We start from the raw sequence: 22,177 nt of genomic DNA, 5'->3' as shown, positions 1-22,177 counted from the left end.
CACTGTCAGCAACAAAGTTAGACAAAGGTTGTTTTTTTTTCCAGTGACCCATACAGTTTAAAACTAAATGAAACAGAATCTCACAATTTAATGTTTACAGATGGATGTAAAGTCCATTACGACCTACACCATTACAAACTACTAAGCTAATATACACAAGGTGTGGCTTCTAAGTTCGCCTTGCTCATTACTCTCCTATTTGTGTAGAAGATGTGCAGTATGAACCTCCAACTTATTTCCCACATTGTGTCTGTGAAGCTAATGGTCAAAAAGTAAAAAACCACTGGGCAACCATGGAGAGAGCAGATCAAATATCGTCATGGTAACTCAAACAGTTTGAATTCTCTAATTGTAAGGCCTCTCTTATGATTGGTGGATGTCACAAGGGAAAAATATTGTCCAATAAATAGTAAGCAAGCCAAATCACAAGATAGCCTTGCCAGTGCTGATGGAGCAGTCTGCACGTTGAAAGAACTTCATGCAGTGAGAGGCAGAATGACGATAAGATATCAGAAAAAGAGAGAAACAAACAGAGAGAGTAGGAGAGAGAGAAAAGGCAGATAGATCCAGAGAGGGTTAATATCTGTCCATTAATGGAGAAACCATGCATACTAGGTGATTGACTTACAGGGTCAGCTGGTGCAATGTTAGAGTCAAATTGGGTCAGAGTTTGTGAGCTGGAGGAGCGCTCACTAAACGTCTCCCACTGCTGCAGGAGACAGACAGACAGTGAGAAAAAAAAAAACAAATGTCAGTCAGCCAGTGCAGTGACATCACACATTACATTATCAGTCTGAGCCACCACTATGATGAGATATCATCAGTCATCAGGAGACAACATGGTGACGCCACATCATGAGTGGGCATGGAGACAAAACCACCTGCGACCAGCAACATCGCCAATGTTCATACACATGAGTATGACAGCAGGCTATCACCACAGTCCAAGGAGGTGAAATGAGAGGTGCTGAAGTGTCAGTAATTATGCTCTCTAATTAAAGAAATCAAGTAGTAATCAAATCATGTTGGAGAGGTAAAAAAAAAAAAAGGGTAGCTTAAACTAATTACCCCACAGCAATTTGTAAAGATGAACCAAACCTAAACACAGCAAAAACTACCAATGTGTGAGTGTGGAGTTAAAATGTGAATATATACTATCTAACAGTGTGGCTGTGGTGCATGCTGGAACCTCATTGCTCTGGTTCATCTCAGGCCAGGTCTGGTTGAGGGAGGGCATCGAGGGAGACTTGTTGGGTGTGACCTCCACAGGGGAGCCCGAGTATCCAACATCAGTAGTCGGCTCTGGGACTTCTGCAGGCAACATAACACATCCGGGTTAACCAAACTCCCAGAAAGACACAACATCCATGCCACTTTGCAGGAAACTCAGTTTTAATTTCTATTTTGTTCTTTGTAAGCAGAAACCTGCATCCGTATGCAGACAGGTTCAGAGATTACAAAGTGATGTTGGCAGAGAGAAAGTTGTGCTTTTTCCCAGCACCAACACCCTCTTATGATAATCTGTATGTTCTGTAACCAGGCACCCATATCACAAACACAGAACTTGAATGAAGTAGAACAGTCAATTCACAATCAAACCAATGATTCAGGATGGTCAGAGCAGAATCCAATTTTAAGTGTACAGCTGCCATGATACTTTTGCAGGAACTTCCATATGTACGGACTTGCAGCAAGTCACTGACTCTCTCAGGTGAGAGGCGAGGACCAAAGCAGTGGAAAGGTGCCACTGCTTTTGGTATGGTGCCACTCGGTGGTGGTCTGTTACAAGCTGCTACAGTTCTGACATTTTTGGACAGTTGAGTAGAAGTGGTTATAGTTGGTTATAATTGTTCAATTAATCTCTGTTTCAGCTAGTGTCCTTTGGCCATGTAACCTTAACAAGCACTTTTCTTCTCTACTAAAGCTAAACTACACAGTTTGTAGCATTTAAGGAGTTATATTAAGTAAAAGATATGTTAGATGATGCTTACCAGCTTGGTTTGCTAGTTTGACTGCTAGACACTGACTGGAGGAGCAAATAGGAGAAGCAAAAGTCTGTGATAATGATATTCTAACTCTGCTGCTAGTGTCAGATTTCAGGTTTGGCAGTTGTATAAGTGCTCGTGTAACACGCCAGGTCACACAGATTCAAACATTCACAATTCTTTTAGTAGGTTCTGCTTTTAGGTGGCAGACACAGCACGACATATCTGTACAGTTTTCAAACAAGTGTGCCACACAGATCCTGCAAAGTTGCATTGTTGCAAGAGAGTTGCAAGACAACTAACAACAACATAATACCAGTTTTATTTTGTACCAGCCAAATAATCATGGCAAATTGTTGTAACGGTACGACTGCGTTTTTGGGGTGCCAGTTAGGTCAGCGCCTAACAATACTTGATCAGGGTGTGAGTCAGTATTTTTTTTTCTTTGTTCAGGTCGTCCCCGTACATAAGGTCCAAAAAAATGAGGAAAAGAAATAAAATCCCTTTTTTGAACCCATAAAAGAACAGAACCCAAAGCCAAACAATCCAAACAACACAATAACACCACCAGGAATTTTCAATTCAAATCAAAATATATTGCGGCAAAACACAGGCAAAGAATCAACCAATAAACCAGCACAGCAAAGGCAGCAGCACACAAAAAAAACCAACAAAGAAATCAACCGCCAGTCCAATCCAGAAAAACAAAAATCCAGTCCACAATTTCCAATCCCCCAACCAAAAATCCTCGCACAGTCTCTTCTGTAAATCAGTTCAACTCATTCCCAATTTCAAAATAAATAAATAAATAAATTCAGCTCAGTTCAGTTCAGTTTAGTTCAATTCAGTTCAGTTCAGTTCAGTTCGTTACAAACACAAAAAAAAATGAAAGAGAAAAAGGCAACAGAAATAAACCCCCGGATTCACCGGAGTTACCTCCCAGCCCAGTCCAGTCCAGTCCAGTCCAGTCAGTCCCGTCCGTGCGTAACGTCAGTCCCGTCCGTGTGTTTCTCCCTCTGTACATCCGCTGGTAATAGACGTGTGTAGCGATCCGCCAGCTTCCAGGGATTCTGTTCCACCCGGGTCTTTTCGCACGACGGACACTCCGGAAACATACGCGGACTTTCGCGAGGAGAAAAAAACTGGAGACGCAAGAAACGCTGCTCAGTACTTCGGCAGGACGGCCTCACCTCTTCCTCCGTTATACTGTGAGCCGCGCCATTTTGAATTTCCCCCGGCTTTTAAAACGGGAAGGACGGCCGCCATTGGCTCATTAATGGAGGTGTGTTCATGACAGCGGGGCTCGTGAATGAAGGTGGGGCTCATGAATGGAGGTGGGTGTGTGTGTGTGTGTGTGTGCCTTCCGTTAATGACAGCGGGGAGTGTGAATCATTCTCGGTAGTGATAGTTATTATGATAACCTATCGCTACATCCCCCCCCCCCTTGGGAAACGAACCTGCGGGGTGTTTTTTTTTTTTTTTTTTTTTTTTTTTAGGGGTCGGTGAAACCAAGGAAATCTTCATCCTCACTCTCCTCCTGGAAAATTCTCAGCACACGGTTTCTCTGCTGTTGACTGATATCTTGCTGTGAATTTTTCATGACAGTTGCTGAAGTGTTTGAGTTGGTGGCAGTAGAGGGAAATCCTTTGAATTCCTCATCATCACTCTCCTCCTCAAACAGGTCCAAGAGGCGCTGACGTTCTTGCTGCTCTACTTCTTCAGCAGTGGGATAGCAGGGTTTTAGTCGAGATATGTGAACTGTTTTGAGGTCCTCACCTGTGTCTTCCAGCACAACTTCATAATTGACTGGGCCTTTTTTCTGGACGACTCTGTATGGTCCTTGCCATTTTGGGGCCAGCTTGGCAGCAAAAGACTTGTCTGCTCTAGAAAGTGGGTGAGCACGCAGCCACACTCGAGCTTTTTCCTCAAACTCCATCTCTCTTCTGTTTTTGTCATAGTTTCTCTTTTGTCTGACTCGTGCTTTGTGCAAGTTTTTTTCTACAAATCCCTGCATCTCACTCAGCTGAGCAATTTTTGGGTAGGACAAAGAATCTGGTGGTGGTAATCGTGGCAGCAACATTGCCTCCAAGGGTCCCCGTAGAGGTCTCAGCAGGTTCAGTTCAGCTGGGGTCACTCCAGTAGACTCATTGACAGCTGAATTGAGGGCAAACCGGAATTCAGGTAAGTGTTTATCCCATTGTTTGTGGTTATTTCCTACGTAGGAAGCTATCATGGTCTTGAGAGTCCTGTTTATTCTTTCAGTGAGATTGGTTTGTGGATGGTAGGCTGTGGTCATTTTATGTTTAAGGTTCCATTCTCTGCAGGTCTGTTCAAAAAGGCTGGCAACAAACTGGGGTCCTTGGTCAGAGAGGAGGTAGTCGGGAACCCCCCAACGTGTTAAGATGTCCTGGACAAGAATTTTTGTCACTGACTGTGCTGTTGCTTTCCTCAGGGGAAAGAGCTCGACCCACCGGGAGAAGTAGTCCACAAATACGAGGAGGTATATGTTCCTGTTTGAACTCCTGGGGAACGGGCCCATCAGGTCGACACCAACCATCTCCCATGGGTTCTGAACAATGGTTTGCTGGAGTTTTCCGGCCATTTTCCGGCTTTCAGGCTTGTAAGCTTGACATACTGTACAGTTTCTGACATGCTGTTTGACTGCCAGACTCAGACCAGGCCAGTACACCAAAGAACACATCCTTTTATAGGTTTTATATCGTCCGAGATGACCAGCAAGGGGGTCTTCGTGGAACCTTTGCAGGAGTTGATGACGACAGGGCTCAGGAATGTACAGCTGGTAGATGGTTTTATGGGTCAGTGTTAATACTCTGTAGACCATATCCTCCAAGATAGTGAATTTGGTGGATGCATTCACCGCCACGTCCCCTTTTTGCAGGATCGACTGGTAGAGCTCCTGGATATGAGGATCATGCTGCTGAGCCTTCCAGATGACATCATCTGAGAGTGGTAGGTCTTTTATTGTGACAGGCGGGGGGTTGACCAGCAGGGTTGCACAGACCGGTTGGGAGAGGTCAGCCACTTCGCCGGGGGTTCTGGAAAGGGCGTCTGGAACAGTGTTGTATTTCCCCTTCCTATACTCCACAGCAAAAGTGAACTCCTGTAGACGGAGGGCCCACCGAATCAGTCTGGTGTTCGGTTTTTGGGTTTTGAAAACCCAGACAAGTGAAGAGTGGTCTGTCACCACCGTGAAGAATCGTCCTTCGAGGTAATATCTCCACTTTTCCACCGCCCACACAACAGCCAAACACTCCAGTTCAGTGGTGGAGTAATTTCTTTCTGCGTTATTCAGGCTCCTACTGGCGAAGGCCAACACTTCCTCAGTCCCCAATCCCGTTTGCTGCACAAGCACAGCACCGAGGCCAACTTCGCTGGCATCGGTATATACCACAAAAGGTAAATTGAGGTTTGGATGACCCAGTACAGGAGTTGTCATCAGACGTTGTTTGAGGATTTCAAAGGCATTTTGGCATTCTGTGGTCCACTTGAACTTGGTATTCTTCCTCTTCAGGGCATTTAGGGGCTCTGCTATTTGAGAGAAATTTGGCACAAATCTGTGGTACCATCCTGCCATACCAAGGAACCTCTGCAGAGATTTTAAGTTTTTAGGCACTGGATATTCTTCCACTGCCCTGGTCTTCTCAGGGTCCACCTGAACTCCAGCAGCAGAAACGACATGCCCCAGGAACTTGAGGGATTCCCGGAAGAAGTGACTCTTGCTCATGTTGACGGTGAGGTTCGCTTGCCTGAGTTTGTCGAGCACTGCCTGAATATCCTGAAAATGTTGCTGGATGTTGTATGAATAAATGATTATATCATCCAGGTACACAAAGCAGATCCTTCCTCTGAGCTCTCCGAGTGCCAACTCCATAAGGCGCTGAAAGGTTGCTGGGGCATTTTTCAGCCCGAAAGGCATGACCTTGAATTGATACAACCCAAAAGCACAGACAAAGGCAGTTTTCTCTCTGCTCTCAGCATCCATGCTGACCTGCCAATATCCGGAGTTGAGATCCAGGGTGGTGAAAATCTTGGCCCCGCCCAGAGAATCCAGGATCTCCTGTATTGTCGGGAGTGGATATGCATCATCCATTGTCACTGAGTTCAGTTTCCGGAAGTCAACACAGAACCTGGGGTCCACACCTGTCTTTTTGGGAATCAGGACAACTGGAGCTGCCCAAGCGGAAGATGATGGCTCAATGATGTCATCACACAACATTTTGTCGATCAGCCTCTTCATTGCCTCGAGTTTTACTGGGGACACACGGTAGGGTTTTTGTCTGATCGGTACCTCTTGTGTCACAAAAATCTTGTGCTGAAGGAGGCTAGTATGACCCAACTTTGTGGTGCAGACATCCATATTGTGCTGAAGTTGTACCAACAACTGTGATTTCCCTTCCTGATCCAGGTGAACATCCTGTATTGCTTGTCCGAACAGTTCAGAGAGAGTGTCAGTGTCAGTTGACGGTGGAGAGAGGCCAGAGGGAGCCACAGCAGAGAAGAATGCACAGTATTGGGTTAGTTCTTGTTCATTTGAGCTGTCAGTCAAGAAATGAAATTGTTCCTGTTCATTTGCTTTGAACCAATAGGTGTTATTGGCAATATCCAACTTCATGCCACTCTGAAAGAGGAAATCCAGTCCAAGCACACAGGGAAAGGCCAAGGTGTTTGAGTGAAGCACAGCAGTAGATTGAGTCCAGGTTTTGCCATGAAGTGAGTAATTCACCATACACTCGCCTAATGGTTGTTTAGGTTCTCCATCTGCCAAGTATATGGGGCCCTTAGTCCAGGGGTTCATATTGTATCTCCAAGTGTCCTTAATTGCTGTCCATAGATCCTGATTCAGCAGAGTGAAGGATGAGCCAGTGTCCACAATGGCCCTTCCTGTCCAGGGTCCCATGGCCAATGGTACCACCAACTGGAGTGGTGAACGGGTTGAAGACAGTTGGAGTGGAGGTGAAGCAGCAGAAGCAGGTGAAGCAGCAGAAGCAGAGTTATGGTGACTTAAAGTCAGAGGATTGTCAGACTTTATGGTGTGCAGACTTGATTGCGTCATGGTGTTAACAGTAGGATGTGTCCGAGGTCCAGAGAAATGGTGATTCCCCTTTCCTTTCTTTCCATTATCAGCATATTGGCATGAAGATGGAGCATGGGCTCCCTTGCAACGCCAGCAGAACAAACCCGGAGATTTGGAGGGAGCTGTGGGGGTTGGTTGAGGGGGAATTGTTACATCACCAGGTGGGGTTGGCTTTGAGGAATTATCCTGACGGGTTTGTGGTCGGTTCAGGGATTGCAGTCTTTGCTCATAGATGCGTTGGTTATCCCTGTCTTTCTCCAGCTGTTGGCCCAGCCGGACCAACCCATCCACAGTGTGTACCCCACTGCTCCGGAGCTGGCTGGCTAATTTTGGATTGCTGTTCTTGAGAATGAGTTTAATGACTTCCTCCTCTCTGATGTCAGCCTTCCAACGCCGACACAAAGACCTGTACATGTAAGCAAAATCCCTGAAGTTTTCCCCTTCACCTTGAACTCGAGTGCGAACCCTCTCGGCTAATTCATCTTCATAATCCTCTGAGAGGAATGCTGCAGTAAATTTTGTTGCAAAATCTGCCCAATTGGTGGTCTCCCGACGCACAACATCCCACCAGTCTCTGGCTGTTCCATGCAACACATTTCTGAGAGTAGCAATGAGCTCCTCATCTGAAAGCGGGTTAAGTGCAAGAAAATCCTGGCATTTTTCCAAATATAGTAATGGGTCTGAGGTATCCTCACGTTGTCCAAATGTGGGGAATTGGAGATTAATGGGTGTCTTTCCAGTACCTCTCCCCCTCATGTCTCCTTGCATGCTGACAGTTGGTACCTCAATGTTAGGATGTAATATGGACTGAAGGTTGGGATGCGGTAGCTGTCCAGCCGCTACAGGAGAGCTTGTACGTGGAGTGGTTTGAGCAGCAGTGTCGACTAGCGAAGCAGTGTGTGAAGGTAAGGATTGATGTTTTATTGCCATGACTTCTGTGTTCATAGTGTCCAGATTATGTAGACATGTCGACAGCTTAACTTCAATATCTCCCACACTTTGCACCATAGGGGACAAAACAGAGCTAATATCCCGCACCACTTCAGCCTGTTGTTGTTTCAGCTTCCAATTCAGGGTGGCTGTGAACTGCGTTCTGAGGTAATCTAGTTGTTTAGTCATTTCCTCTTGCATTTTGCGTTGCGTTTGTTCACACAGTGTAGCCATGGTGTGAGTGAGTTTGCCTTCAATTGCTGTTATTTGTTCTGTATATTGTTTTTGTTCCTCTTTCAGTTGCTGAAAGCTGCTGCCAACCATTTTCTCCGCATTAAATTGTGAGACACGCAACCCTTCTACTGCCTGCGACAAATCCCTCAAGGTGGAGTCCTCCGTGGGTGGGCGCAGAGGGGGGGTTAGTGTCTGACTGGGTCCTGGTTCCATATTCTCAAAGAAATCCAAATCCAAGAGAGAGTAATTTTGAGCTTGTTCACTTTTTTCCGGTGATAGATCCTCCAGTGGATGCATTTGGGTTGACTGAGCCACAGTATTGGGAATGTCCAGCAGGGGGCCAGAAGGAGAAGAATCCATATTGCATGTGAATTATTTCCAGTGTTTCCTTTCCTTGAGTGTGTTTGAGTTATTTCCAGGGTTTCCTTGTGTTTGATTGGGTTATTTTCCTTGTTCCTTGAGTTTGGTTTGAATAAACGTGTTATTTTTCTCCAGAGTACTTTTGAGAGATCTCCGTTTATTTGCAGGGTAATTGTTTGGAATTGCACACAATGTTTCAGCTTTTAGGTTTTTGTCCTTTTAGAATGTTTTTGCAGGTCCCATCTGGGGTGCCATTTTTTTTATGTAACGGTACGACTGCGTTTTTGGGGTGCCAGTTAGGTCAGCGCCTAACAATACTTGATCAGGGTGTGAGTCAGTATTTTTTTTTCTTTGTTCAGGTCGTCCCCGTACATAAGGTCCAAAAAAATGAGGAAAAGAAATAAAATCCCTTTTTTGAACCCATAAAAGAACAGAACCCAAAGCCAAACAATCCAAACAACACAATAACACCACCAGGAATTTTCAATTCAAATCAAAATATATTGCGGCAAAACACAGGCAAAGAATCAACCAATAAACCAGCACAGCAAAGGCAGCAGCACACAAAAAAAACCAACAAAGAAATCAACCGCCAGTCCAATCCAGAAAAACAAAAATCCAGTCCACAATTTCCAATCCCCCAACCAAAAATCCTCGCACAGTCTCTTCTGTAAATCAGTTCAACTCATTCCCAATTTCAAAATAAATAAATAAATAAATTCAGCTCAGTTCAGTTCAGTTTAGTTCAATTCAGTTCAGTTCAGTTCAGTTCGTTACAAACACAAAAAAAAATGAAAGAGAAAAAGGCAACAGAAATAAACCCCCGGATTCACCGGAGTTACCTCCCAGCCCAGTCCAGTCCAGTCCAGTCAGTCCCGTCCGTGCGTAACGTCAGTCCCGTCCGTGTGTTTCTCCCTCTGTACATCCGCTGGTAATAGACGTGTGTAGCGATCCGCCAGCTTCCAGGGATTCTGTTCCACCCGGGTCTTTTCTCACGACGGACACTCCGGAAACATACGCGGACTTTCGCGAGGAGAAAAAAAACTGGAGACGCAAGAAACGCTGCTCAGTACTTCGGCAGGACGGCCTCACCTCTTCCTCCGTTATACTGTGAGCCGCGCCATTTTGAATTTCCCCCGGCTTTTAAAACGGGAAGGACGGCCGCCATTGGCTCATTAATGGAGGTGTGTTCATGACAGCGGGGCTCGTGAATGAAGGTGGGGCTCATGAATGGAGGTGGGTGTGTGTGTGTGTGTGTGTGCCTTCCGTTAATGACAGCGGGGAGTGTGAATCATTCTCGGTAGTGATAGTTATTATGATAACCTATCGCTACATTGTCAACTGACTGTTCTACTCCATTCAAGATCTGTGATCTCAAAAAAAAACAAAAAAAACAACACACTATTTGTGTAATAAACATTACAAAAGAAAATAAGTTTAATAAAAATTCTGATGGTAACTTCCCATATAATTCAAATTCCCATATAGTTCCAATTACTGAAGTACAGATTCTGCAGACCACAATTCTATCACCAGTAGTTTTATTCTAGCTTTATCCTAGCTTCTTTCTCTCTGCACAAATAAAGCCCTTGTGATCAGGCCTCACTGTTTTGCCTTAGAGGTTAGTCAATCTATTGGTCTTGTTGAACATCAGTTATCATCATTAACATTACCTTATCTTTGTTTTGCTTCTTTAATTGGTTTGCCTTCTTATTTTGTTTTAATTTCTGAGTCTGCAGTATTCTTTTATTATTTTTATATTCATTCCTCTTTGATGTAAAGCACTTTGTATCTGTGTTTGTATAAAGTGTTATATAGTATTATTATCATTAGTAGTAGTAGTAGCAGTAGTATTAACAAGGGCCAGCATATGGGAAATTAGCAGGAGGAGGGTGAATTGGAGAGAGAGAGAGAGTAAGATGAACTGTGTACCTGCTGAGTCATCCAGGTCAATCAGCTTTGGCATCAAGCTCTCAGGCAGCTTCTCTGGGAGGTCGTAGCCATTCTTCCTGGCCACAACCAAGTGGAAGGCAGCGCAGAACTCATCTAGAGTTAGCGCACCATCTTTGTCAAAGTCTGACAGCTCCCTGAGAGAGGCACAGTGGACAGTGAGTATACACGTGGGACAAAGATGGTGCAGATCAGCACCAGCAGCTGCAGTTGAGAGCTTGTCCAAACTGGACTGAGCAGAAAAATATGGCTGCCTCCTAATTTGATGTTATTATCCATCCCACAGAAGACATTAAAAAGGTCAACATCTATTCTTGTTACTTTAGAAACGCTGAGCACATGATGCACTGTTAGGTAGGCAAGGAAGACTCTTCAGGTCTTTATGCAAACAGCGCTGATGTGACAACTTTACACACAGCCTGTCAGTCAGCAGCAACTACACAAAGCCAAACAACAACTCCAATGACAAACACTGACAACAGGATTTCCCTTATATTGATTATAAATCAACAGCTGCCCAAGTACATTTTTGTTTTGTATTCATTTTGGGTGCTGTGGTGCACTCACAGCCATTGTTCTAACTAGGTCTTTCGGTAAATGTATTGTTGTACTGAGGCACTGACAGCACATTGCTGAATTACATGACCATATGATGCAGAGTATGGTGTTGGTCAGACAAATTGATTCTCTTTATTGCTGATGGCTGTGCTAACACAAATTGAACAGAGGCATATTCTGAAACATAGTATGTAAAACATGGTGAGAAAGTGACCCATCTGTCACATGATGTATATTATATTTGTCCATTAACACTTCTTTGTTCATGTAAGAGTGAGAGACTGAACGCCTGAGCAAAAATGAAACACTGTCAACCAAAATGCAACCCAAAATTCATTCATTGATTAAAATAACTGTTCAGATCTGATGACCTGTCAAATTCATTATTATTTCAACAGATGGTGCAGACATCTGCACGATACACCAAACCTCTCTGTGACAGAGCAGCACATAAATACAATAAATGACGTGCTCACCAAATGTGTGACAGCTCTAAAATCGGTAGCTTTGATTTGGTGAAGAACTCTTTAGCTGCTGAACCTGGAACACATACAAACAGAGGGGTACATGGTAATGTCAAACTGCGTTTTACAGATAAGCTGTATGCTTGTGTGTGTGTGTGTGTGTGTGTGTGTGTGTGTGTGTGTGTGTGTGTGTGTGTGTGCATGTTTTATGTCCTCTAACCAGGTATGAAGCCATTGAGGTCCGGCTGAATGGTTTTGAACTGGTTAATATAATACTGTCTTTGCTCATCTGTAATCTTCCACGGATCGTCATAGCCACTCGACTGTCGCTGGATCTCATTGGTCATTGCTGCTGAAGCCACCGTTCGTATCGTCGTGCTCTCCTATGGCAAGCAATAAAAGACATTTACAGACATATGGAGGAAAATGCAGAGCTAAGAAAAAATCCTTGAAAGTTGTGTTACCAGTTAGAAAAGGAACACACACAATTGAGCACTTTAGTGGAGCGTGAAGTCCTAATCTCCTCCGATACAGTGATTTTAAGTCTGGATGTCTGCCTGGCTACAGTTTCGACTGTAAACACTTAAAAGGGCATTGATGTAAATGTTCTTCAGTGGGGGACAACAGTAGCATGCTGTCAAAGGTTTTGCTTAGTTCCAGTGAAAGGAACTTTGAATGCTTCAGGATACCAAAACATTTTGGACAATTCCATGCTCCCAACCTTGTGGGAACAGTTTGGAGCGGGCCCCTTCCTCTTCCAACATGACTGTGCACCAGTGCACAAAGCAAGGTCCATAAAGACATGGATGACAGAGTCTGGTGTGGATGAACTTGACTGGCCTGCACAGAGTCCTGACCTGAACCCGATAGAACACCTTTGGGATGAATTAGAGCGGAGACTGAGAGCCAGGCCTTCTCGACCAACATCAGTGTGTGACCTCACCAATGCGCTTTTGGAAGAATGGTCAAAAATTCCTATAAACACTCTCCTCAACCTTGTGGACAGTCTTCCCAGAAGAGTTGAAGCTGTAATAGCTGCAAAAGGTGGACCAACATCATATTGAACTCTATGGGTTAGGAATGGGATGGCACTTCAGTTCATAGTATGAGTAAAGGCAGGTGAGCGAATACTTTTGGTAATATAGTGTACATTCAAGTACTGATAATGGGATTTGAGGAATCAACACTGACACAGACAAAGTAGAATCGTGCATCAGCGAATCCAACCATTTTACCTGCCCCAAGAACTGAGTCGACTGTGACAGGAGGTATATGCTGCCCTACCTGGACTGATGAGGGATGCATTGCGGGGAGTGCACTGGAAGGTGGGGTGTCTGCCGTGAAACTGACCCAGCTTTCCTGAACTGTGGGAGGAGGTGAGTGTGACGACCACATTCCGTCACCAGACACTGGACCTGGGTCAAAGAGAGGTATAGTTGATATATAATGGCAAAGTGTCCTTTCATATCCCATGAAATGTGTCACACAAATAAATGCATCATTAGTGTTATTAAGGAAAGATCTGATCTGCACACTATTCATTTTCTCTGTGTAAAATGTGCTGCCTCAACCACATTTTGTGCTGATTATGACAAGCAGGCTGTGAGTCACATGTCGTGCAATGTCCACTTTGTTCCAACAATGACAAGCTGCAGCAGCTGCCATTATCAGCAAACATTTAGGTCCAAACAGCACAAACACTGTGAAGCACCACAACACAACCAATATGCTCCATATTACTCTTTCTGAGTCTCTGTCACAACTTTCATTAGGGCTGGGCAATATGGACAGAAAAAAAAAAAATCACAATATTGTGGCAATATTGTATGGATGGCTACTGTTGCTTTCATAAGACATTTACATACAAGATTACATACAACAGTCACTTGTAGTTGGGATATGATGACAAAGCAGCTAGAGACAAATATTAAAACCGTTTTAGATCCCTTTACTGTAATGCAGCCTTTAAAACCAGGAAAAGGCAACACTTACGCCATATCATGATATTATATCTAAAATCTCAGATATCTGATCTCAAATCAAGATATCAATATAATATAGATATACTGGCCAGCCCTAACTAGCACCAGCGTTTCTACCACTACTGTGACTGTGTTTTTGTTCAGTTTGTTGCTGTCACAGCAAACTGTGAACAGCCAACAACGCATAAACCACTATGGCTGCATTATGATCACAAAAAATACGGTAGGTGTTAGGTCCTCCTGGGCGAATTAAATTTTTCTCAACTTCTGAAAGTGCTCTGCTCTGCCTATAAAAGAAACCAGGCCAGCATTTGTTCCAAAGCTGCAACTTTCCTTCTACCTTGTGGCCATTAGCTATTGATTTCAGTGCAGACAGTGACAAAATGAAAAATGCAGAACAGTGTGAGCTTGGCCAGTGTTATTAAGGAACTACTATTTATCAGTGGATTTATGTGTGTGTTACCTGTTTGTGTTTCTCTGAATTGTGTCCAGACAGCTCCAGCTGCCGACACCACTGGCTGTCTGTCTGTGTTTCCTCCACTGGGTTGTCGCTTGTGTTTCCTCCAGGAGTGTGGGGAGGTGGGGGGAGACTGATGAGGCGAGACCACCGGGGAAGTTGAGTCGGGCTGACGAGAGCAAACCAAATAAAGCATATAAAATGTATGCTCAAAAAAACCTACAAATGCAGAGTCTCTCTATCCTTTTTCATAAATTAACTTTTTGGTCCACCTGCCAAGGTCTGCTAAAATGCTTGCCAAGAAGAATAATTTTTCCAGCCAAAATAATTAATCTACATTTTTCATAGACCCATCCTACGTATTTACAATGGGATTTCACACCAAAGATCAGGTGCTGTGTAAAATATTCACTAAAGAGCCACATACTGACTTAATGAATTGAGGACTCTTTTTTTTTTTTTTTCAATACACTGGCAAACTCAGACAATAAATCTTTTGTATTTGTGTTGATTGTTTTTGTAGCAGGTTCACACTTGTTCCTGCTAATGTCAAGCAAGCTGACCATTAAGCCAGAAAGAGAACGAAAAGCGTGCAGAATTTCCCATACTGCTGCTTTGTACAGCAGTGTAACAGGCAGCTAATCAGACACCTGTTTGATACAAAGTCTTTGTTTAACTTTAATGTGAGCTGCTCAGACTCACAATGCACACACAGTTGTCAGCAGAAAAAAGGCAAAGACCAAATGTTGGACCAAGGCATTCAAAGGTTATCATTTCAAGAAGTTACCGGACAGTGTGGCAGATGGTCTTTATTGATTAATTTGCCAAAACCAAACTTAGCACTTGGTGGGTGTGAATTTTCAACCATCTCATAGACTGCAATATCTTTATCTTAACCATGGAAGATACTAAATCTAAGCCACTAAATGCGGAGCTCAGAAAAATTCAACTCTAAACATGGAATAAGTAACATTTCAAAATAGATAAAAATGTATCAAACAGTCAAGCAAGATGTATGAATGACTGAGAGAAGTAATTTCTGCTTCCAGTAAAACAGTGACAAGAAAATATAATTTATCATTCAGCTGTATTCCAGCAGCATGTGTCTAAGAAGTTGTGGGATCACCTGTTGAAAAAAATAAAACACTTGCACCATTGTTGGACACTTTAGAGAGACTATAAGACAGCCCCTTGTGGAAAATAATGCTGGGCTCTATTTTCAACATAACTGTACTCTGCAGTGCAGGATACTAACTGGTAAAAAAAAAAATGTTCTCGTCTAAGAAGGTAAACACATTCTAATGCTCTTGTTGGTGCCTGCCTAGGAGTGGCACAGTAATTTAAAACTATTCAACTAACAAGAGCAAAATGATATTAAAACAATTAAGAAAGCCCTGGTCATGTTGAGAGGGTAGAAATTACCAACCTGTGGTTCTATGGTGGGTGCCAAGGGCTGGATGACCTCATGGACAGGAACCGAAGAGGACGAGGGGGGTCCTTTCTTGTTCTGGTGGCCCCTGCCAGGTGGTCTTGGTATTACCCCACTGCCAGAGCTGGAGTACAACCCCTGACTGTCGGTGTCCTGGTACAGCGCTGCATGCCTCGCCTCAGCCTCATTCTTCCCCACTACAAACCTGGGCAGTGGCAGGTCCTTGACTGGGGAGCAGCATATCCAGTCACAGTATTAGAGTAGGAAACTGTTGTTTTGTCATACTGACTGATTACAGGTGTTGTGACATTCAAACCTTGCTTTTCAGGCAGATGGAGCTTCAAAAAGGTTAAATGTACCCACTTTTCCTCAGCTTGCATCATCTAGCTGTACTTCAGTTACCGATTTTCTATATATCCCAGAATGTCTTTAGACAATAGACATTAACAGCTGTGGGTTATACACATAAGCTGAGAGAGCAATAATAGTAAGACTCTGATTATCTCCAGTCTAGAAAAAGCTGAAGTTGTGCCCCTTACTAAAAATGCAACATGTCTTGTGGCTGCATTGCATTACTGAGTGGCTGTCGGTGAGGGAACTGTTGTGGCTGCCTCACCCATGATATAGTTCTCCCTGTATGATTTCTGAATATCAGCGCAAAAGAGCTTCTTCTAGGAAGAAGCTCTTCTTCTAGGAAGAAGCTCTTGCTGTTTGATTCTGAGGGACTGACACCAAAATTTACCATTTATGTTTTTAGATGGGAAAATGCTCTGCTGTCAAACTCTATTGTGGCTGCACTGGAAATATTTTAAAGTGACACTGCATCAGCTTAATTTTACCAGTTATCCATGTGCATAAGAAATATACACCATGAAACAACAAAATGGATGCAAGATGCACCAACAATAGCATTTCATTAGCAGTGTTTATGTGTTGACTGTTGAGGGTGAGTTTTTCCCATAAAAAGTATGCTTATTTACTACAACAACTATAATCCCATAATCTCACTGATGCTGCAACACGTAATGAAGATCAAACCGTTTTTGGTCATTCAGGTGATGCTGACCATGCCATACTGAACACAGAGGTGAAGTTAAAGCACTGAACACTGCCTTCAGTTAAGGATGAGGAAGTAACAAACTTGTAATATGCTGTTATATTTGCTTCACACAAACTAGCCACATGAGGGTGTAATGATTAACTTGTGTAGCAGTGGCAAGTTATCCAACGCTACCCTCATTAGATTATAGCAGAATGAGAGACTTAACACATGAACAAAGACATCTTTTTTTTTTTGCGTCTAGGGAGAATGTGATTTGCAGACCATGGCGTCTCTGTTGCTCCGCAATACAATTTACAATGCTATATTTTCATATTTGACCGTTATCAAAAATTTGCAGTTACCGGTATTGCAGTTACCCATATTGCGATTTTGATAAATTTTTGATTTATTGTGAAACGGTAGGCAAGTCACTTTGGACAGCTGACTAAATTTTCACTCAATCCTGCTCCAACAAGTTTCTCCACAGGTGATGAAAGCAGACTACAGACATGTCCAATCAGAGTAACCTAACCAACACAAGGATTTGTGGCCAATTTGTTGTCAAGTAACCTGTGGTTGCTGTTACTACATGACCTTATATGTATATGGGCATTTTTTTCATCAACTTGATTTCCACATGACGAAGTATGTGGTAAATTGTTTCCATTACCCACCACTGAATAATCTACCCGACAGTTAGTCGAGACCTAGTTTCAGAACCCACTAAATAAAATATATGCCAGATACACCTAAAACATGACTATGACTACTATAACTGAAAACTGCTTGTCAAACAAGTAACTGTCAAACAAGTGAAGGCAAGTACGTTTTTTAATAAAGAATGTGTTTCACAGACATTACCACCCCCTACACTTCACCAAAAACCAATGCAAACATGTGGGGAGCACTGAACTGAGAAATGCAATAAATATACTGTTCACATATAAGCAAAGGCCTTGAGGAGACCAGAGGCAGGAAAGTTGCTGGTTTAAACCCCAGTGATGCCTGTTCAGAGAGTACAGACAATGTGTTGGTCTGTGGAAGACAAACAGAGCCAGCACACAGGAAAACACCTTTATGTTCATGAGGTGGACTGATATCTGGTAAGGACTGTCTCCTGGAGAGCACTGACACACAAATACAACTGTATTTACTTCATGATAACAGAGCCACTTAAACAACACTGTACTCAAACTGTCTGCATATCCTTTTTGTGAATGTTCAGTCACTTATTTTAGAAAACTTCAACCCCTGCAATGGCATGAAAAATTATTTTCTATTTAATATGTCTACATGACTAAAATGTCTCAATTTTCGCCTTTTCATTAGCACACAATAAATAAAGATTATTGCGTCTCACCAGCAGTATATCACATACCTTACATTTTCCTTACCTTACAACTTCTTGTGAAAGAGCGTGAATTTTTGCATCCATTTAAAATTTTAAAGTTCAGATGGCCTGAAAGATGATCTCATGAAATTACATTTTCTCTTTTATGTCGATCTTGGCGTGAGGAAGTGGCCTCCTGCGCTTCCTTATAAAAATTGTATCAAGTTGAGCAATCAGTTCAGTAACTTCATGTTGCAACGTTAGAAACCAAGCAAGTATAGCATGAATATGGACTGCAACATCTTCCCTTCTGTTTAACAGCAGCCCCACCAAAGGCAAGCAAAAAAGAAACAGTTTAGGCCCTGAAGGGTTTAAATTAGGAACTCACTGTTAATCACCTGTTACTACAAACACTGAGCTACCACTATCATCTAGGCAAAATTGGCAGCATTGGTTTCACATAGTTTATGAGGCTGCTAGACGTGCCAGATTTATCTTATTTGCCAAATAAGATGCCAAATAAGTGCATTTGATTTAGCTACAATATTTTTTAAAATATTTGTCCAGGTCTGCATCAGTTCTAGTTTAATTCACTGCACAACAAAGACTTCTAAAGGGATTGAAACTAAAATTCTTATCATCAACTCCTCACACCATGCCCCATGATCTGGTCAAAATTCATTATGCACATGTGGAATACCACTGAAAGCCCATGACATAGTTCTACAACAGGTTTTCACCAAGTAGAAACTGGAGCAGGACAAAGAAAAGACGACTCATATTGCCAAAGCTTTGAGTTAAGCAGAGGATTCCAGTGGTTAGCCATGGAGCCTGGTATGTTGTTGTGCTATGGCAATGTGTGGGAATCCTTTTCAGCTCTCATGTTCTTGTACGAGAGGAGGTTCTGAAGTATGGTCAGGGAAAGAAGACAGGCTTACAAGGCATCAGCCAGGTCCTGTGATTAAATTCATGTCAACTGTGGACTCACCCGAGTTGAGGCTTTCCACTCTAAGGGGCAGTCCGGACTGGGCAATGGCAATGAGCTTCAGAGCGATGTAGAATTGGCTCCGCCCAAAGTGACCCAGCCGAGTGGCTCCACATAGTTCTGTGATCTGAACCCACACACAAGAAGGAACAGTTAGCAACATTGTATTCATCTAAAACTTTGATATCGCCCATTTCTGACTGAACATTTGAGTTAATACTCTGTTCAAACACAAAGACCACATGGGGCCAAACTGAAGCTGAAAATGTAATTAACAGAATAGAACACAATACAATTTTGTTTGACTAAGGCTAAAAATACAGCATGAGAGATATAATCATTCTTTTTTAAACATTTGGACTACACTTATTTTAGTTTCAGAGAACAGTCAGACTAAATTACGATGTTCATTTAATTTCACATTTTCTCAGGCAGCAGCGGTAACATTCTTGCTGTGGTGGCGCACCGCTGCTAAATGAATAGTAGGGAAAACACATGTACAAGCTATACAAGAAAGGAATAACTAACATTAATGACAAAAGTTTGTTTTAACAATAGCCTGCATTGTTTGCTGGTCAGTCAGTGGTTACAAGGCAACATTGTGAACACCCAAGGTTATCAAAAGACTGAAACTGGGAGAGAATATGTCTGTAAATCTCAAGAGACTCTGATCAAACAAAGGAGACAGAAAAATAGCATGAAACATCTACATCTCTGAGCCATGGAAATGAAGCAGTAGGTAGTAAATGTAGCAAAGGTCTTACTGACAAGATGAAATGCGTATGTATACAAGTTCTAAAACACATTCTGCAATCCAGATGAAAGTTTAACTAATTTCACTCACAGCCCTTGTTGAGGAAATTGCTGTTAGGCAGAAGCAATGTTCTCATTCACTCTTTTGTTTATTAATTTAGATATTTAGGGGTTCTCCTCAATATTAAGTCTAATTCTAATACATTCTGTCATACTTGATCCCATTTTGAGTAGGTTTTGTGCAAACAGACAAATAGAGGGATGGGGCAGCTCCACACAGAAAATGCAGACCAACTGAAATGCGTACACAAACACTTCTGAGGAGGAAGTATAGAGCACAGGGCAGTTTGTTGAGTATGCAAACACCAGAAACCACAAACTAGTAGTCAATGTATACTCTAGGAAGTGAACTTCATAGGATTGTGATGAGACCTTTATGGCAAGTTCTTAAATACTGAGAGCCACAACATTCTAACAATGCCAGCAAGCTGCTACAGCTGGCTGAACCTTTTTTTGCTGACCAAGTACTTATTCCGAGTAGGCTATGCATGGACAAAAAAAAAAAAAAAAAACACCCATCATTTTCCTAAGCCTGTTATAACATGTTGTTTGCCGAATGAGGTTCATAGAGCGCCAAAATGTTCATTCAACAGATGGGGAGTAGGAGATTGCAACAGCTCTTCCTTCTTCCACACAGCTCCATTCCTTGTTGACCTTGAAAAGGATGCTGACTCACAAACTGCAAATATTGGCCTGCTGAGAGACCTGGAGTCACGAGAATGGGTTGCTGCAGTTAATCTGGCTGCACACACCTCATAATTCAAAGGCAGGGTAGGGAGGCTGTAGCTAGGATCAATAGTGATGTGACCACAACTCAAATACTGTAATCTAACAAGTTGGATGTCTCAGTCTGGTCAGTGCAGATTAACAAGAATTATATGAGCAACTGAGTTGTGGTATTGAGTGATAAACCATAACTCAGCACTGGATTTAGAGAGTACTGCTATTTTAAGTTAAGTGACAACTTTTAAAGAGCTTCCTGTGGGCATGTGGACATTGTGCCTGTATTTCCATCAAGTCAGCTCAGTCCAGTGGCAAATAAAATAGCAGATGCTGATGGAATGAGTAAGAGGACAAGAAAGAGTGGGCAGTGAGCTGGAGCAGAGGGGTGATGAGAACATCACTGGTTTCATAGAAAGCTAACCAATACCAGCCTCGGGTTGAGATTACCCGCAAAACTATGGTTGAGAAGCAAACGACACACCAATTTATTACTGAATTAGATAAACTGTAAGCTCAGTCAGTGTTAACTTGACTGCCCACTCTCTTTTGGCCAAAGCTAACATTAGCTAGAAGAAGGTGTGTCTCATTTGCTACGCAACATAGCTAACCAACAAAGCTAACGATAGCTTCACTGGATGGCGGGTCAGCTTTGACAGCCAAGCAAGTTTGTAAAATATCTTAATGACACTGCTAGGTTGGATCACCAGACTGGTAGTCCTGGCAGTTTAAATGAAATACTGTAACTTGCTAACGTTAGCTTACCTGCAGGACAACTTCGCTGGGTAGCTGGGCCGCCCGGAAAAGGTCAAGAACTCTCCCATTGGAAGCCACTTTTTTCGTGTTGTCCGTGTCGCAGTAAACGAACAAATCCGAATAATATTTCTGCTCAACATCACTTAATGTTAGACTTTCCATTGTAGTATCAAACTGGCCCTAAAACCGGACTACTTGGCTATTGATTAGCCGTTAGCCAATGGTTGGGGCAGGATCCAAAAAATGGGCGAGACTTCAGGATCCCAACTTAGCTAGCGTTAATGCACTAGCTAACGTTAAGGTTAGCAATAATAATAATATTCACAACGCGCTGCGGATCCGGTGCCGTCTTGTCGCCTGGTTTGACTTTGTGTAAAAGTCCTTACTACAGTCTGTCTGCAGCCTGAGGTGAACGCCAATGAATCATTCAAACGCGGAATGCTTGCAGACAGTTAATGACTTTAACTTGTTGGGCTAGCCAAATCAAGTAGCCAACAGCTGGCTAGTACAAGCGGGCGAGCTAACGGCTACCTTGAATCAAAGTCAGTGGCACTATGCTAACTAGCAAAGTCCCAAAGTGCGTTCCTCTGCTTGGCCTGGACGTCTAACCAAGTTAAGCTCACTTAATAGTACTTGTTCCCCCTCTCTTCCGTTACGGGACTGTGTTTATGTGTTTTCTTGTGATAAATTCCTTTGCGGAGCCGTTACAAGTAAAGTTTCGGGGTCTTTTGGTTCCTTCCTCCAGTAGTCATAGCCGCCATTCCTACCACCAGTGTCAAGCCGGTCAGAATTAAGATACGACTTCCGGTACCATTCTTCAAATTAAAACCCTGATTGTGCCTCTCAACTGTCATAACGCACACACGTGAAAATTAAAGAATATGCTTAGGAATAAACATGAAGTTAAATTGTTTATTCTCCATGAATTCCATATTACACCGAGTAGTGGATCGTTATTTGTGGTTCTGTTTTTCTCCTTAGGTGACAAACTTGGCGCTTTTGTTTTGAAGCCACAGTGTCCGGCTTCCGGTTATTAACACGGGTAACTCGGGGAAACTTGATGCCCCGTGATGTCACTTAGTGGCAG

The 22,177-nt window shown here is 42.9% G+C and overlaps 1 protein-coding gene across 3 annotated transcripts in view; it reads right to left on the bottom strand.

The window, feature by feature from the left end:
- The window catches only part of reps1 (RALBP1 associated Eps domain containing 1), a 32,558-nt gene extending 10,693 nt beyond the window's left edge, over window positions 1-21,865 (bottom strand). The window contains exons 1-10 of one of the 3 annotated variants that reach the window (XM_030046654.1): window positions 21,100-21,865; window positions 18,805-18,928; window positions 15,442-15,671; window positions 14,022-14,184; window positions 12,861-12,991; window positions 11,797-11,959; window positions 11,589-11,652; window positions 10,537-10,691; window positions 1,190-1,311; window positions 629-709 (exon numbers count right to left, since the gene is read on the bottom strand). In XM_030046654.1, coding sequence (XP_029902514.1) covers window positions 629-709; window positions 1,190-1,311; window positions 10,537-10,691; window positions 11,589-11,652; window positions 11,797-11,959; window positions 12,861-12,991; window positions 14,022-14,184; window positions 15,442-15,671; window positions 18,805-18,928; window positions 21,100-21,252 — 1,386 coding nt within the window. In that variant the 5' untranslated portion in view covers window positions 21,253-21,865. The remainder of the gene's footprint in view (window positions 1-628; window positions 710-1,189; window positions 1,312-10,536; window positions 10,692-11,588; window positions 11,653-11,796; window positions 11,960-12,860; window positions 12,992-14,021; window positions 14,185-15,441; window positions 15,672-18,804; window positions 18,929-21,099) is intronic. The other 2 variants (XM_030046655.1, XM_030046656.1) reach the window with 2 other exon arrangements.
- Between the last annotated feature and the right edge of the window lie 312 nt (window positions 21,866-22,177).

This window comes from Myripristis murdjan, chromosome 24, assembly GCF_902150065.1.
Source record: "Myripristis murdjan chromosome 24, fMyrMur1.1, whole genome shotgun sequence".
Taxonomy (NCBI): Eukaryota; Metazoa; Chordata; class Actinopteri; order Holocentriformes; family Holocentridae; genus Myripristis; species Myripristis murdjan.
The sequence above is the reverse complement of the archived record's forward strand: the minus strand, read 5'-3'. Positions and strand labels throughout refer to the sequence as shown.